At 37.7% G+C, this 14,441-nt stretch overlaps 1 protein-coding gene across 2 annotated transcripts in view; it reads right to left on the bottom strand.

The window, feature by feature from the left end:
• GDAP2 (ganglioside induced differentiation associated protein 2) overlaps positions 1-14,441 on the bottom strand; it is a 90,952-nt gene that overhangs the window by 11,454 nt on the left and 65,057 nt on the right. For both annotated transcript variants that reach the window (XR_010730381.1, XM_066268161.1), the window contains exons 9-12: positions 12,659-12,735; positions 11,870-11,946; positions 9,024-9,163; positions 7,866-7,920 (exon numbers count right to left, since the gene is read on the bottom strand). Coding sequence is in view for 1 of the 2 variants with exons in the window: in XM_066268161.1 (XP_066124258.1) it covers positions 7,866-7,920; positions 9,024-9,163; positions 11,870-11,946; positions 12,659-12,735 (349 nt within the window). In the remaining variant the exon portion in view is untranslated. The remainder of the gene's footprint in view (positions 1-7,865; positions 7,921-9,023; positions 9,164-11,869; positions 11,947-12,658; positions 12,736-14,441) is intronic.

Genomic DNA, 14,441 nt, shown 5'->3' with positions numbered 1-14,441 from the left:
TATGGAAGGACTCTTGAATATGTTGTATCATGCAGACATGGAAGGGTACAAATTTCAAAGACAAAAGGGTCTGGGAAGAGTAGGCAGTGATCTCAGGCATACAATCTTTGAAAGAGATTTTCTCCCATTTCTGTGCCATTTTCTCCCATTACCTCCTTCACATCCTTCAGGTATTACCAAGAGAAAACTACCCAAAGTAGACAGATTCAGAAATCCATTTAGCTGTATTCTGTTCAGGGAGACCCAAGAACACTCTCTTCACTTTTTCCACTTTAGTTCTATATAACCTGGCTTTTAATTCACCATTATTTATGTTATAAATATATATTTAGTTAGGTAAATTGCATTCCTTGGTATCTACCATTTAAAAAGACTGAAGAAAATTAACTTGAAAAGAATTGCTGTGACAGTCTGTAAATGCTAGAGATTCTTTCATCCAGTTATTTACAGTCATTAAGCCAAGAACACAAGGTCACAAACAACATAAACTAGGAAAAGATGGTTCGCACAAGTAATGGTGAACTCAGTAATCCACTAAAATCAGCGTCAACAATGGGTTTAAATCCTATTTGCACCCTGTTAGTAAGTTTCAAAGAAGAGCGAGAGTAGTGATTTATAGAGCAGTCAATTATTGCTTTGGGTGGAGTGGCCTGGAAAAGATCTGAGGAGTATGGAAATCAGAACAGTGTGACTGGACAGTGTGACTGGAATGTTTTAGTATCCCTTGCTTTCATCTCATTATATTATAATTAGAAACACTCCATTTATAGTTTTTGACTTAACATAAAATGATAGTGGACTTCATTACACAGGGGTTTTATTCTCTCAATCCTCCCTCCTTTTCCCAATCCCAAAATATTATGGAGAGGTAACAGGATGGCTTTCAGTTTACAGACGTGGTCTTTAGCCTCTGCCCGACCGGCATTCATTCACTCCTATCTGAGGCAACTCCAACAGCCTAACAACCAAGGCCAGGGACTCTTAACACTGAAATTTCTGGTAGCATCTATCAATTAATGTCATGTGAAGGATAGACAGTTAATGACTCTAGTATGGGGCAGAGGGGTTAAAGTAAGATCTTAGCCAACAGTGGCTACATATTTTCATAAGTTTGATATAAAGGAACATTCTTCTGAATTGTGACTTGAGTAAGTTTTTTTCTTTCCATTAAACACATTATGAAAGTGTTCATTCACTAAAGAATTTTACAGTGGACACCAGGATAGCCAGACAACCGTTAACTTTTTCTTTAAAATGTATCTATCCATTCCTCTAAGTTAATTCACCACCCCATCTTTTTGCTGCATTTCAAAGTAAAACTGCAGGTATCAGCAAACTTTTCCCAAATACAGCATTCATATTTTTAACTACAGTTCAGTATTTGTTCCATTTCTTTGCCATAAAATTTATTCAATGAAATGCAGATTTTAAGTGTACTTTTGCTCTTTAGACAAATGCACACACTGTAAAAGCAAAACTCCTATGAAGATACAAATATTTCCATCATCCCAGAAAGTTCCCTTGTGCCCCTGTCCCCAAGCAAACACGGTTGTAATTTTTTTCTACCATGGATTAGTTTTGCCTGTTCTAGAATCTCATAAATGGAATCACACTGTGTGACTTTTTTATGTAAGGCTTCTTTCACTCAGCATAATGTTTAGGATTATTTCATGCTGTTGTGTGTATCAGCAGTATGTTCTCTTTTACTGCCAAGAAATATTCCATTACAAGAATATACAAGAGTTTAATTATTTATAACCTTATGGACACCTGGGCTGATGGAACTAAAACTACTGTGAATATTATTACAGAGGTCTTTTTAGGTAATATATTTTCATTTCACTTGAATAAATACCCAACAATGAAACTGCTAGATCACACACTTAGGTATATATTTAGTTTATGAGAAACTGTCAAAACTTTTTTCAAAATAGTTACACAATTTCACATTTCCAGTTGTAGAATTCCAGTTGTTCCATATCATTGCCAATTTTGGTGTTGTTGGTCTTTTAAATTTTAGCCAATCTAGTGGTATCTTACTGCAGTATATTTTTCAAACAGTTAAGATATAACTGACATATAATAAACTGCACATACTGGAAGTATACAATCTGTTAAGTTCTGACATATGTATATACCCATGAAACCATCATCATAATCAAGAAACTGAACATGCCCATCCCTCCCTAGAGGTTCTCAGGTCCTTTGTAACTCCTGCCCCTACTCTCTATCCATAGGTAACCACTGCTCTGCTTTCTGTAATTATACATTACTTTATATTCCCTAGAATTGTATACAAATGGTACAATAAAGTATATACAATTTTTTTCTTGCTTCTTCTACTCAGCATAATTGAGATTCACTCATGTTGCTGAATGTATCATTTGTTCTTTTTCATTGCTGAGTAGTATTCCATTATGTGGTTATACCACAATTTTATTACCAGTTCTCCCAGTGACTGGCATATAGGTTGTTTCTGATTTTTAGCTATCACAACTAAAGCTGCTATAAGCATTTGTGCAGACATGTTTCATTAGTCTTGGGTAAATATCTAGGAGTAGAATGGCTGGATCACATAGTAGATATATGGTTAACTCTAAATTGTGTTCCAAAGTTTCTCTAATGTTTTATATTCTGATCAGCACTGTATTCAACTCTTCCACACTCTCAGCCACATTTGGTACAGTCTTTTAAAGTTTAGCCACTCTAATAGGAAGAGAATATCTCAGTTTGGTTTAAGTTGTACTTTCCTAATGACTAATTCTCTTGAACATTTTTTTCATGTGCTTACTTGCCATCTGTGTATTTTATTAAAGTGTCTATGCAAATCTATTGCCCATTTTTAAACGTTTGAGATTTCTTTACATATTCTAAAGGTAAGTCTCTTATCAAATAAATGCTTTCAGATTCTTCTCTTGGCCCTGGCCAGTGGCTCAGTGCACAGAGCATATCGACCCGGGGTATGGACACCCTGGGTTCAATTCCCAGTCAGGGCACACAGGAGAAGCAACCATCTGCTTCTCCACCCCTCCCACATCCAGTGGCTTGATTGGTTTGAGAGTGGCCCCAGGCGCTAAGGATAACTCCATTGGAGCACATAAGCCTCAGTCACCAATAGCTTGGTACTCGGGCATCGCTCTGATGGGGCTACCGGGTAGATCCCAGTTGGGGAACATGCGGGAGTCTGCCTATCTCCCCTTCTCTCACCTAAAAAAAAGGAAAAAAAAAAAAGATTTTTCTGTCAGGCTGTGGTTTTTCTTTTCATTCTCATGACTATCTTTAAAGGGACATTATTCCCTGGGTGGGTAGCTCAACTAGTGAGAGTGTCATCCCTATATGGCAAGGTTATAGGTTTGATCCCTGGTCATGGCACATACATGAATCAATCAATGAATGTGTAAATAAGTAGAATAAATTGATGTTTCTCTTTCTCTCTCTCTAAAATCAATAAATAAAAAAATTTTAAAATAAAAGGACAATGTTTTTAATTTTGATAAAGTCTAATATCTTTTATGGATTATACTTTTTAATCTGGAGAACTTTGGTATTGTATCTAGGATATCTTTGCTTCACTCAAGGTCACAAAGCTTTCTTGCCTATATTTTCTTCTAAAAGGTTAACAGTTGTAAATTTTACACTTCGGTCTTTAATTTATTTTCATTTCATTGTTATATATGATGCAAGATGTAAAACATAGTTCTTTTTTTTGCATATGGATATTCAATTGTTCCACTAGTGTTTGCTGAATAGACTATCTTTTGTCCACTGATCTAACTTTGCACTTTTGTCAAAAAATATTTCTGGATTCTCTACCATGGCTCCACTGGTCTGTCTATCTTTATGCAAGACCTCAATGTTTGGATACTGTAACTTTAGAATGAGCTTTGAAAGCAGGCAGTGCTGGCCTCTAGTGTTCTTTTCTGGATCTAACTCATCAACTCTTAAACATGCTAAAGTCTCCACTTACCGCTCTTTGCCTTTACAACCAAAATATTTGAGTGTCATCTATGTTCTTTGCTCACCATCTCCATTTTTCAGACCCCTTAAATTATTCCAGTTTGGTTCGAATCCTACTATGGCAGCTGAAGCTGCTCACAGCCAAATCACTGGTAGTTTCTGTTACTAAGCCCTGTGGACGCTGTTCTGTCTGTCTACCCTTTTTCCCTCTGACCTCAAACACCATGATCACCTTTCCCTCCACACACTCTGTCCATTCTTCTTTGAAACCTCACTTGCCCAGCTTATCTCCTGCTTCTAGCTGCTCCTTCTATCCCCTTTGCTGTTACCTCTTTCTCTGCTCTTCCCAAGTCCTCTACCCTGTTTTTTCATTCTGTACTTTTTTTTTTTCCTGTGGCTTCAGCAACCCTTCAGAATACATGCAACCCACAAATATATGTCTGGGGAGCTAGCAAGTCTAATGTTTAAAAGCTTAATCTTGAGATATGCCACCATTCTGCATCTGAGATTAAGATAATGTAGGTTCTAATCCCAATTCTACTGATTACCAGCTTCTCATCTCAGGTAAGTTATATAACCAACCCCTCAATATGCTTTAATTCCATCTATAAAATGGGAATGATAATAGTACCTACCCTGTTAGGGTTGTTGAAAGAATAGAATTAATACATTAAAATGCTAAAAACATTGGCTTACACAGACTGAACACTCAGTAATTGTTGGCTGTCAACATCATTCCTATACTTAGAGCTGCATGTTGAAATACTAACTAGATATCTTCACTTAGATGTGCTACAGGCCCCTGAAGTTCAGCATGTCCTTCCTAACCCCTCCCTAAGTCCCAATCTACTTTTTATATTCCCTATCTAAGTAAATGGGACCACTCTCTAGTCAAGGGCTAAACCAAAGATCAGGGAGGCCGCCTTCAGAACTTACCCTACCTCACCTCTCAGCAGACTCCATCACTTCTGTCTTCAGACCTGACTAATGAAATTTTTTAATAAAGTTACTGTTGTCCAGAAGTATTTACTATAGGGTCCTTTGCAAAAGTTTGCCAAAATATGGTCTCAGGCAAAAAATAAAAATAAAAAAAAAGAACCTAAGTACATCAGTGGGGTTTAAAGAAAAAAAATAACTCATTTGAACATAAAAACCCAGGATTTAGTGGTTTACTGGATGACTGGGAGTGAGAGAAAGGACTGGGTCATCCATGACTCCCAGGTGGCATCAGATGTAGGAATCACAGATTGAAAATATCAAGTAAACTGAGCTTCAGCTCTTTAAATGTGTGCTAATGAATAAAATCAGAGACTCAGTAAAGAGGACAAGTGAAGACAGAGCCTTGGCACAAAGGAAGGAGACTGGGAAGTTAAGTCATCTAAAAACCAAGAGGAAAACCCAGATTTGACTAATGCTATGGAGCCGGCAGATGGGAAAAGCATCAAAGACAGGAGAGACAGTCATTATTTTAGAGCACTGTGGAGAAATTAAGTAAGATAAATGGTGACAAGTCTTATATGTCATGATGAAGAGATGAGTTAAGACTTCGGTGAGAGAATGTTTTCCACTTTGGGATTTCTCATGGTTTACAGAATTGTTGTTGAGTTTCTCACTCAAATATCATCTTTAAAATTTGCATAAAGCGTTTAAGTGATTATTTTTAAAATTGCAAATCTCCTTTTGGTCCGTCAGTGTTAGAACAGCACAATAAGTTCTAACTAAATGCTTATGGGAGCATTGCTTGGCCAGGCCAATAAAAGGGGGGAACAAGTACAGTTTGTGAAGTCAGTTAAATGAAGGACTTTTCTTTCTCTTCAGTTATGTTTTGATTGCCTGGTCTTATCAGCTAACGTATATTATTAACTTTCCCACAATTTTGTTATGTGCAGCAGATGGTTATTTTTTTATGTAATACTTGAGGAAGTAATGCTTGACTATTTCCCAAAATCTCATCATTCATTTATATTTTTGTTCATTTAGCATCTAAGAATTTTTTCTCTGTATAAGACGAACAGAAGGGTTAGCTTGATCTGTAGTATGTCTTTGCAATAATGTCTGTTCTCCCCACTTCCATTCAGTATTGGACTGAACTTTCCAGCCAGTGTAAGATAGCAAGGAGAAGAGGTTCCTGAGGAAACAGAAATGTACTTGTGTAGTTATGAGTGTCGGCTTTCTAATTAAAATGCCCAGATTAAAATCCTGCTTTTGCTATTTAATAGTTGCTTACCGTGGACAAGTGATTTAGTCTCTCTTTGTGTGTGTGTGTGTGTCTGTGTGTGTGTGTGTGTGTGTGTTCCTGAAGTGAGAAGCGGGGAGGCAGAGAGACAAGACTCCCGCATGTGCCCACCAGAGGCCGATGCTCTGCCCATCTGGGGCTTTGCTCTGAATGGCTTTGCAACCAGAGACATTCTAGCGCCTGAGGCGGAGGCCAAGGAGCCTTCCTCGGTGTCCCAGCCAACTTTGCTCCAAAGGAGCCTTGGCTGTGGGAGGGGAAGAGAGAGACAGAGAGAAAGGAGAGGGGGAAGGGCGGAGAAGCAGTTGGGCGCTTTTCCTGTGTGCTCTAACCGGGAATTGAACCCAGGACTTCAACACACCAGGCCGACGCTCTACCACTGAGCCAACCGACAGGGCTGATTTAGTCTCTCTAAGCATCCATTTCCTTGTCTGTAAAGTGGAAATGGATAACTATCTACTTTACAGACATGTTATAATGCTCCAACAAAATGATTCATGGGAAGAACTGGAGTATAGCAGGTGCTTAGAAAACATTAACTGTTGTTATTACTATGGGATACAGAGCATGGGGAGGGGACTTCCCTTTATTAAGGAGAAATATTTTTGTGACAGAGCAAAAGAAGGTAATGATAAGAAGAGGTAGCTGGTAAGTATGGGGTGGGAGGGAGACAAGAGGAAGCTCCTTACTGAGGTTTCCTATGCTCTTGTTAAGCCCAAGGCCAGCCATCTGCTGGGAGAGAGCAGCAGCTGGTAGGTCAGGGCTTACAAGAGCAGAGAGCCACACTGGGCACTGACCATCAAGTATCAAAGGCCCGTAGCAGTGCAAGCCCCATGAGTCTGCCCATCAGTCCCAAATCCCGTGGCTCTAGGATTTCTCCACCAGTGCTCAAGAGCCCAGATACAGGAATAAAGAAAGCAGAACGATGGGGTATCTCAAGATTAAGACCTCTGGGCTAGTATGACCAAAGGGTGAGAAGTCCCAGGCTCTTTAGTAATTTACAAGAGTGGCTGAGGTGATGGAACATGGGTTTTAGGCTGAAGAGGGGAAAAAATCAGGACAAAAAAGAGATGACATTTTCAGCAAAAGTAAAGGACCATAGGACTACATGTCTTGATGTAGTAAAGATGTAGGATTGGATATTAGGGATGGAGCTGTGAGCCAGATGGCTATATTCTAGCTCTCCCAGATCTTGTAGGCTTACATATAATACAGAAAGCTAAACAAGTCATTTGAATTCAAACAAGAACGATGATGGAACACGATCAAATCTTATGGAGGTAAAATCAGGAGCCCCTACTAGCTGCAGGATTTTCAGGGAAGGTTTTCTATGGAAAGGAACTGTTGAGCTGAGATCTGGAGGACCAGTAAATCAGCCATGAGCAGAGGAAGGAAAGTAAATTCTGCACCAACATAAGCAAAGCCCGGATGAACAAAGAGCAGGGAGAGCAAAGACTGAGAAGCCAACAGCTTGTGCAGCTTGTCTACAAGGATACAGAATCCCATGATACTGACATTAGGACCACAGCTCAAGCCCACTTAACAAGGAAGAATAAAGAAAGAAATTAGCAGTTACACTGGTGACAGCAAGAATTAAGATGCTGAAATATACCTTAATATGCAGGCATGCAGTGCTCTTAAATTCAGGATTTAGCTAAAAACAAAAATACTGTACCTTTGAACGAAATGTTGGATGAACAAAATAAACAGCCTTCAAATTCCTCTTGTACCTGATTTAAAATTTAAAAAAGGGTCAGTATAAGTCATGCCTAAAATCAGTTACCATTATGGACAATTCACTCTGCTTGAGTATATATATTCACGGAGAAAAAAAATTTTAATAGCTCTATTTTACATATTGCATTTTAGGTGAAATAACAAAAACAGTTCAGAGAACATGTCATTATTTAAGTGCGTTTTATCAAAAATACTGCTTTTCTTGGCTGTAAAAGAGCCTTCTATAGGTAGGACAAAGAAAATTTATATTTAATGAACATTTATTATATGTCATTTTTTTATATGAACCTAAAATCTCTGGGATCAAGTTATAAATTAAACAACAATAAAGCCACTTAATATTAAAACATTAGAAACTAAACATTTAAATGATCATATTACAACAATAAATATAGGGAGTTTACTATGTCTCAGAAGTTGTACAAAGATTTTATACCTAATTCTCATAACAATTCTATGAACTGAGTACTAACACTGTCTCAATTTTAACCTTTCAAAAGTCACCCAGCCGTCAACTAGTAGAGCCAGAAACTGAATCCTGGCTGAATGGTTCCAGCATCGTAATCTCATCCCTACTCTATCTAGCCTCTCCAGGTGTGCCTAGAATCATTTCAATGGCTTATGATCACAATTGGTTCACGTAAGGTGAACTGGAGAGGATGTCAGAGAAATAGTACAAACTCTTCATTTCATAGGTGAGGCCTGTTCAAAGTTAAAGAACAGTTAGTGGTACAGAGAAAATTACAGTGAAGTGAAGTTTCCTGATGAAACCCACATTCAGAGCAAGCTAAAAAGGTATCTATGAAGAAATGGAAACTTTTCCTGTGGCTAATTAAGATGAGATTTAAGGGGAGATTTAAGTAAGAGAGTTAAAAATTATGGTAATTTGCCTTCTTTGTACACTAATTGTAATATAGGTTTTTCAAAGCTGAAATTAAGGAGAGCCCAATATTATTTTAAAAATCTAAACTATGAATGATAAAAATCTTTGTTACATGAAATATGCTTTCACAGAATACATAGCAATGTTCGGTACTGCTTCAGTTAGACAAGAAAAAAGCTACTTTCCCCTTCATAATTTGCAAAAATAACTAACTTGACATCAACAACATCGTAGAGTTTCTTCAGGAAGTCCGAGTCCAGGTGATTGTATTCGCTGGTCAGTGTGTGGAAATATACTAATACATATTCCTTCACAGCAATGTGATCCATCACGTGGATAAAATATAAGAGAGCCTGGAAGACAAGAGGAATAAAGGTAAAGGTCATTTTGCACACAAGTCTATTTCCCAGAGGCCAAGAGGGGAAAAATCCCAAAGATTAACCTGATCTATGCCCCAGGCATTGCAGATGAATGGAAATTGCACTCTGATGAGTGCCAGTTCTCTTTAAAAAGATCTTCAGCGAGTGAAGCATGCCACTGCTTAATAATTCTCATGAATACTACGGTATGATCCCTTTTTGTCCTATTCTAAGTGATGACAGAGAATAATCAGTCCCTACCCTCTCAAATAACTCTTCAAATACTCGAAGAGTTCTCTGGTCAACTACTAGGTTTCCCTGCTCTAGGATAATGATATCAAAATCATTAGAAGTAGAATTTCTAGACTTTTAATCATACTTGATGTTTTTGCTTGAAGTCAATGAAAATCTTTGCAGTCTCTACTGAGACAGAGGCTCATGGCTCTCTTGTAGCTAAAAATTACCATAAATTTTATAATGACACCTCAGATGGCTCATTCTGAGGGCTAATTTTCTTAGCACCTTTACTGTTGAGCTGAATGATGAAAGTGAGAACAGGTTGAGCCAGGAGAAGGCAATGGGCAGGGCAGCATTTCTAGAGGTCCGAGAGACTCAACTTAGTGTGACTCAGATTGGTGAGAGAAAGATACTAATTCAAGAGAAGATAACATTAAGAGAAACAAACCTAAAGCAGACAGACTTATGGACAGGGCCAGCATGATGCAGTAGTATAGCTATAAACTACAGTAAGGAGGAAGCTAAGAGGTAACAACTAAATGATTATTATCAAACAGGCTGTTTCCCAACTCACTGGGTTAGCATGGATCAGGATGCAGCTGCTACCAGAACTGAGGACACCAAGAAAACATGGCTGTCACATGGTTTGACCTCACAATGTATCTCATTATTTTATGTGAAATGATACATCACAAATAGTGGGAACACCACGGAAGTGCACAATGACATCACATGAAGGGGGGATATGTTTTTATTGTAACCAATCACATTATCAATAAGAATGACCGTTATACTGATTATTAGTAACACAAAATAAATAACCACAAGCAGAAACTTACTGATATAATTTGCATTATGTATGTGCATCACACACATATATGTATATGTGTGTGTGTGTGTGTATATGTTATAAAACTCAGGTGAGTTTTTCCTTTGTGTGTATGTATTTTTATTACTATATAATTTTATCATTTCTGTTCTGACAAGATTGCTCTGGTCCTTTCTATCTACTCTCCACCCTGTCCCAGGGCAATTAACATACCTATTTTTAGCTACAAATCCCCCATCTTTAACTTCAATATTTTCATTATAAATAAATACAGCCAAGTAACAGAAAAATGTAGAAAAGAAATTTCCCCCAAACCATGAAATCCACTTTCAGATAATTTCTTCGTTTTTATCTTAATGCCTTAAAAAGTCAGTGTAGATACAATTTAATGTATCACTTTTTCTCCTGTTGATATTACAATGTAAATATTTCTCTACAGTAATTACCTCTATAACCATAATTTTTAAGGGTCACAGAACATTCCATGTGTGGCTTTCCTGTTAGGAATTTAAGTTACAATGTTGTGCTACCATGAGCCTGTGGGTAACATGCCAGATCCATTCCTTTCACAATCTTCTTTGTTAACCCAACACTAGTGACCAGGATTCTATGGGCTTAGCCAGAAGTAATTATCTGCTTTTGCACAATTATGTTTTATCTTAAAATTTTGTGCAATTTTTACATTATCCTGTGAATTCAACTGTCTTTTGCCTGCATATTCCAACTTGGGTAGTTTCAGGGCTTATGGCTACTTTCATACATTGGATTATTTCCTTAGTACAAGGTTTTGGGAATAGAATTACTGGGTCAATTACTGTGATCACTTTTAATTTCACTTTATCTCTGAGCCTGACCTGTGGTGGTGCAGTGGATAAAGTGTTGGCCTGGAATGCTGAGGTGGCTGGTTTGAAACCCCAGGCTTGCCCGGTCAACGCACATACAAGAAGCAACTACTGCAGGCTGATGCTTCCCGCTCTTACCACCTCCTTTGCCTCTCTTCTCTCTAAAATCAATTTATCTTTGATTACAGTAATTTAAAAGTTCTGGCTAATTTTGAGGGTGAAAAAAGATACCTCATTTTAATTCAGCTTTTTTTTTGGATTATACAGCGGGATGAAACTTTAACTTTTCATTTACCAGCAGTATCATTTCTTCTTCTAAGAATCGTCTTTTTTTCCTGCTGTGCCTCCAACTGAAGGGATTATGGAATTATGACATCTTGGGTTAAACTACATCTCTGGTTTCTTCAGATAGATACTCAAATTTTTTTCTTTCCTTTTTTTTTTTCTTTTTTTTTGTTGAAGAAAGGCAGACTTTGGTTGTTAGTACACTGATAATGACAATACAGAATGATTCCAACCGAAAATTTGCCAGTTACATGATATCCAGAGCAAAGCTGATGTGTTTCTGAAGATTACATTATGGCATTCCAGTAATTCTGTTTCTCCCACAGAGCAAAGCCAAAGCCCCAACTTAACTAAAATGACACATGCAGACCTGTAGTCCCCCACGGAGGGCTCCTCCTCCACCACAAATATACAATCATCTCACATCCTCAGCACCAATTCCAAATTCATATCCTACTTAATTTTCAATCAACATTATTTGTAAAACAAAGCCTTGTTGTGGCTTACCTTGTCCATATCTATTAATGTGACAGGAATGTTTCTTCCAACTACCACCATCACTGTGCGACCACAGTTATCAACACCTATAAACAGGAAATGTAATCAGTACCCAGAAACTTTATTCCAAAAGTATTATTTTTCCTGGGCACTAACCTTTTAAAAATATTTTACATAAATGTAAAATACTGGGAACCAGGGACGTATGTTTTTCACATTTCATCTTCAGATCTCTTTTACTATGTAGAAAACACCACTTTTTTAGTTTATGAGGTTTCGACAACTGCCCTTACTTTTAAGAGAAGTCCTCTTTTGAGTTTTAAATCAGGTACATTCAAAGGTAAGGTTACAGGACAAAGATCTTTCTATAAATAGCTTTTTGTTTGAATTTATTATAACTTTTAATAACATTAGTGATCCGGAAAAACTAAATTGAACTCAGATATGAAAATTAATAAAGTATTGTCTGAAAATACCATGTAGAAAGTATGGAAGCCTGGGAACTTTCATTGTCTCCATTATATATTTATATAAGGTTTGAATTTCATATAGCAAGTATATGGTACTTCTAAAAGCAGGAAAAAAATTTAAAGGTAAAAAACAGATATTATGAAGAAATCAAGTTGACCAATGTAGAAATACTAGTTGAAATTTTTATAGGTTCTATCTTTATTAGTACAAAAACACTTTATTCATAGATAAAATGGACAAAATCAAAGAAAAATGAAGTCTCTAAAGGCCTGACAGGTAGGGTCCTTAATTAATAAAAGAATTAAGTTACCATATCCTCAAGCTCACCTGTTTGGTATAAGGCTTTTAGAGAAGCAATATCAGATAGATCCTCAGATCTTGCTTGACATAACCAGCGATTATAACTAGAGAAACAAAAGATTTAATTATTATAAGTCTTTGTAAATTAAATTTTACGGGACCTGTTTTTAATCTTCTCCTGTTCCTAAAGAATGTTTTATCATAACGAGGAAAGAGGCAAGGAGGCTGCTATACTATGCAGAATCTCTACTATGTATTATTGATAAAATAAAACAGACCCACTTACTGAGAAAGGAAGGTGTTCATACATATTTAAGAAACCCTTCATGATCCAATGAAGACTACTCATGCGAATGGCTCAGATACCAAGTTATCAAATTAACACTCTTTAAATACTATTACTTTCCTTTGCTAAAAGAATGCACAGAGAAGGCCTAAAGCAACAGTTTTACAAAATTGCTGTTCACTCATTCAACAATGATTTATTTACTATACGATAGGTATTGAGAATACCATAGTAAAAGACATGGTCAGTGCCCTTCAAAGAGTTTACTTTTCAGAAGAAAAACAGGTAAGTGTCATATACATCATGTGGGACCAAAGGAACCAGGTAATTTTATGTGAAGTCCGGCTTCTTTTCTGATTAGTCAAACTAGTTAGTTGCACTTATACCACCCATACCAGACCATGGGGACTGCAGTCTGGCTTTGGCTGAAAGCATATTAAAGCTGGAAAAAGGACTTTAAAGATCTCAAACAGGGGAAGTGACTTGGAAAAGGCCCAGTTAATCTTACAGTTACCAACCAGTCAAAGGGAAAGCTGAATTTGAAGTAGCATTCAGGTCTCCAGATTTCTGGAAAGTTTATCACTATTTCTATTTCATGCTGCTTTCTTAAAGTTCAAAGTGCCATTTATTTGACTATAAAAAGCACCTAGGCGCTGGCCAGTTGGCTCAGTGGTAGAGCGTCGGCTTGGAGTGCAGGAGTCCCAGGTTCAATTCCCAGCCAGGGCACACAGGAGAAGCGCCCATCTGCTTCTCCACCGCTCCCCCTCTCCTTCCTCTCTGTCTCTCTCTTCCCCTCCCACAGCCAAGGCTCCACTGGAGCAAAGATGGCCCGGGTGCTAGGGGTGGCTCCATGGCCTCTGCCTCAGGCACTGGAATGGCTCTGGTTGCAACAGAGCAACGCCCCAGATGGGCAGAGCATCGCCCCCTGGTGGGCATGCCTTGTGGATCCCGGTTGGGCACATGCGGGAGTCTGTCTGACTGCCTCCCCTTTTCCAACTTCAGAAATATTAAAAAAAAAAAAAAAAAAAAAAGCACCTAAATGTGTGAAAAGCAACCTTGAAGCATCTAGGTCACATATGGTGACATCTGCTAACATAAAAGAACTAAACCAGGAGAGAGGAGACTTGGGTTCTAATCCTATCATTTTCTGAAATCATTTCATCTCTGTGGACTTCAGTTACCTGCAAAATGGTGTTTATGTAGAACAGACAGTACAATCACACAACTAAGACTATGTAATAGGAAGTCTATTACACACAGATTGTAATCAACAAATTTCACAGAGATTGTGACTGCTTGTGAAAAACACACCTGGTATGGCATAGTTCTAGATTGCCTTTTTAAATGCAGAAGCTTGTTCACCTATGTGAACTGAAAAGTCAAAGACAATAGCTTTTAATTTTGGTTTAAGCTATAACGTGCAAGTCAAGAAAAGAACATGTGCACTGTGGCTCTTCCTATGCATAAGTACTACTCTACATTTCCATATGGTTATTTCTACTGAATCCTCAATTATACTGTTTT

The sequence above is a fragment of the Saccopteryx bilineata genome, chromosome 3, assembly GCF_036850765.1.
Source record: "Saccopteryx bilineata isolate mSacBil1 chromosome 3, mSacBil1_pri_phased_curated, whole genome shotgun sequence".
Lineage (NCBI taxonomy): Eukaryota > Metazoa > Chordata > Mammalia > Chiroptera > Emballonuridae > Saccopteryx > Saccopteryx bilineata.
The sequence above is the reverse complement of the archived record's forward strand: the minus strand, read 5'-3'. Positions and strand labels throughout refer to the sequence as shown.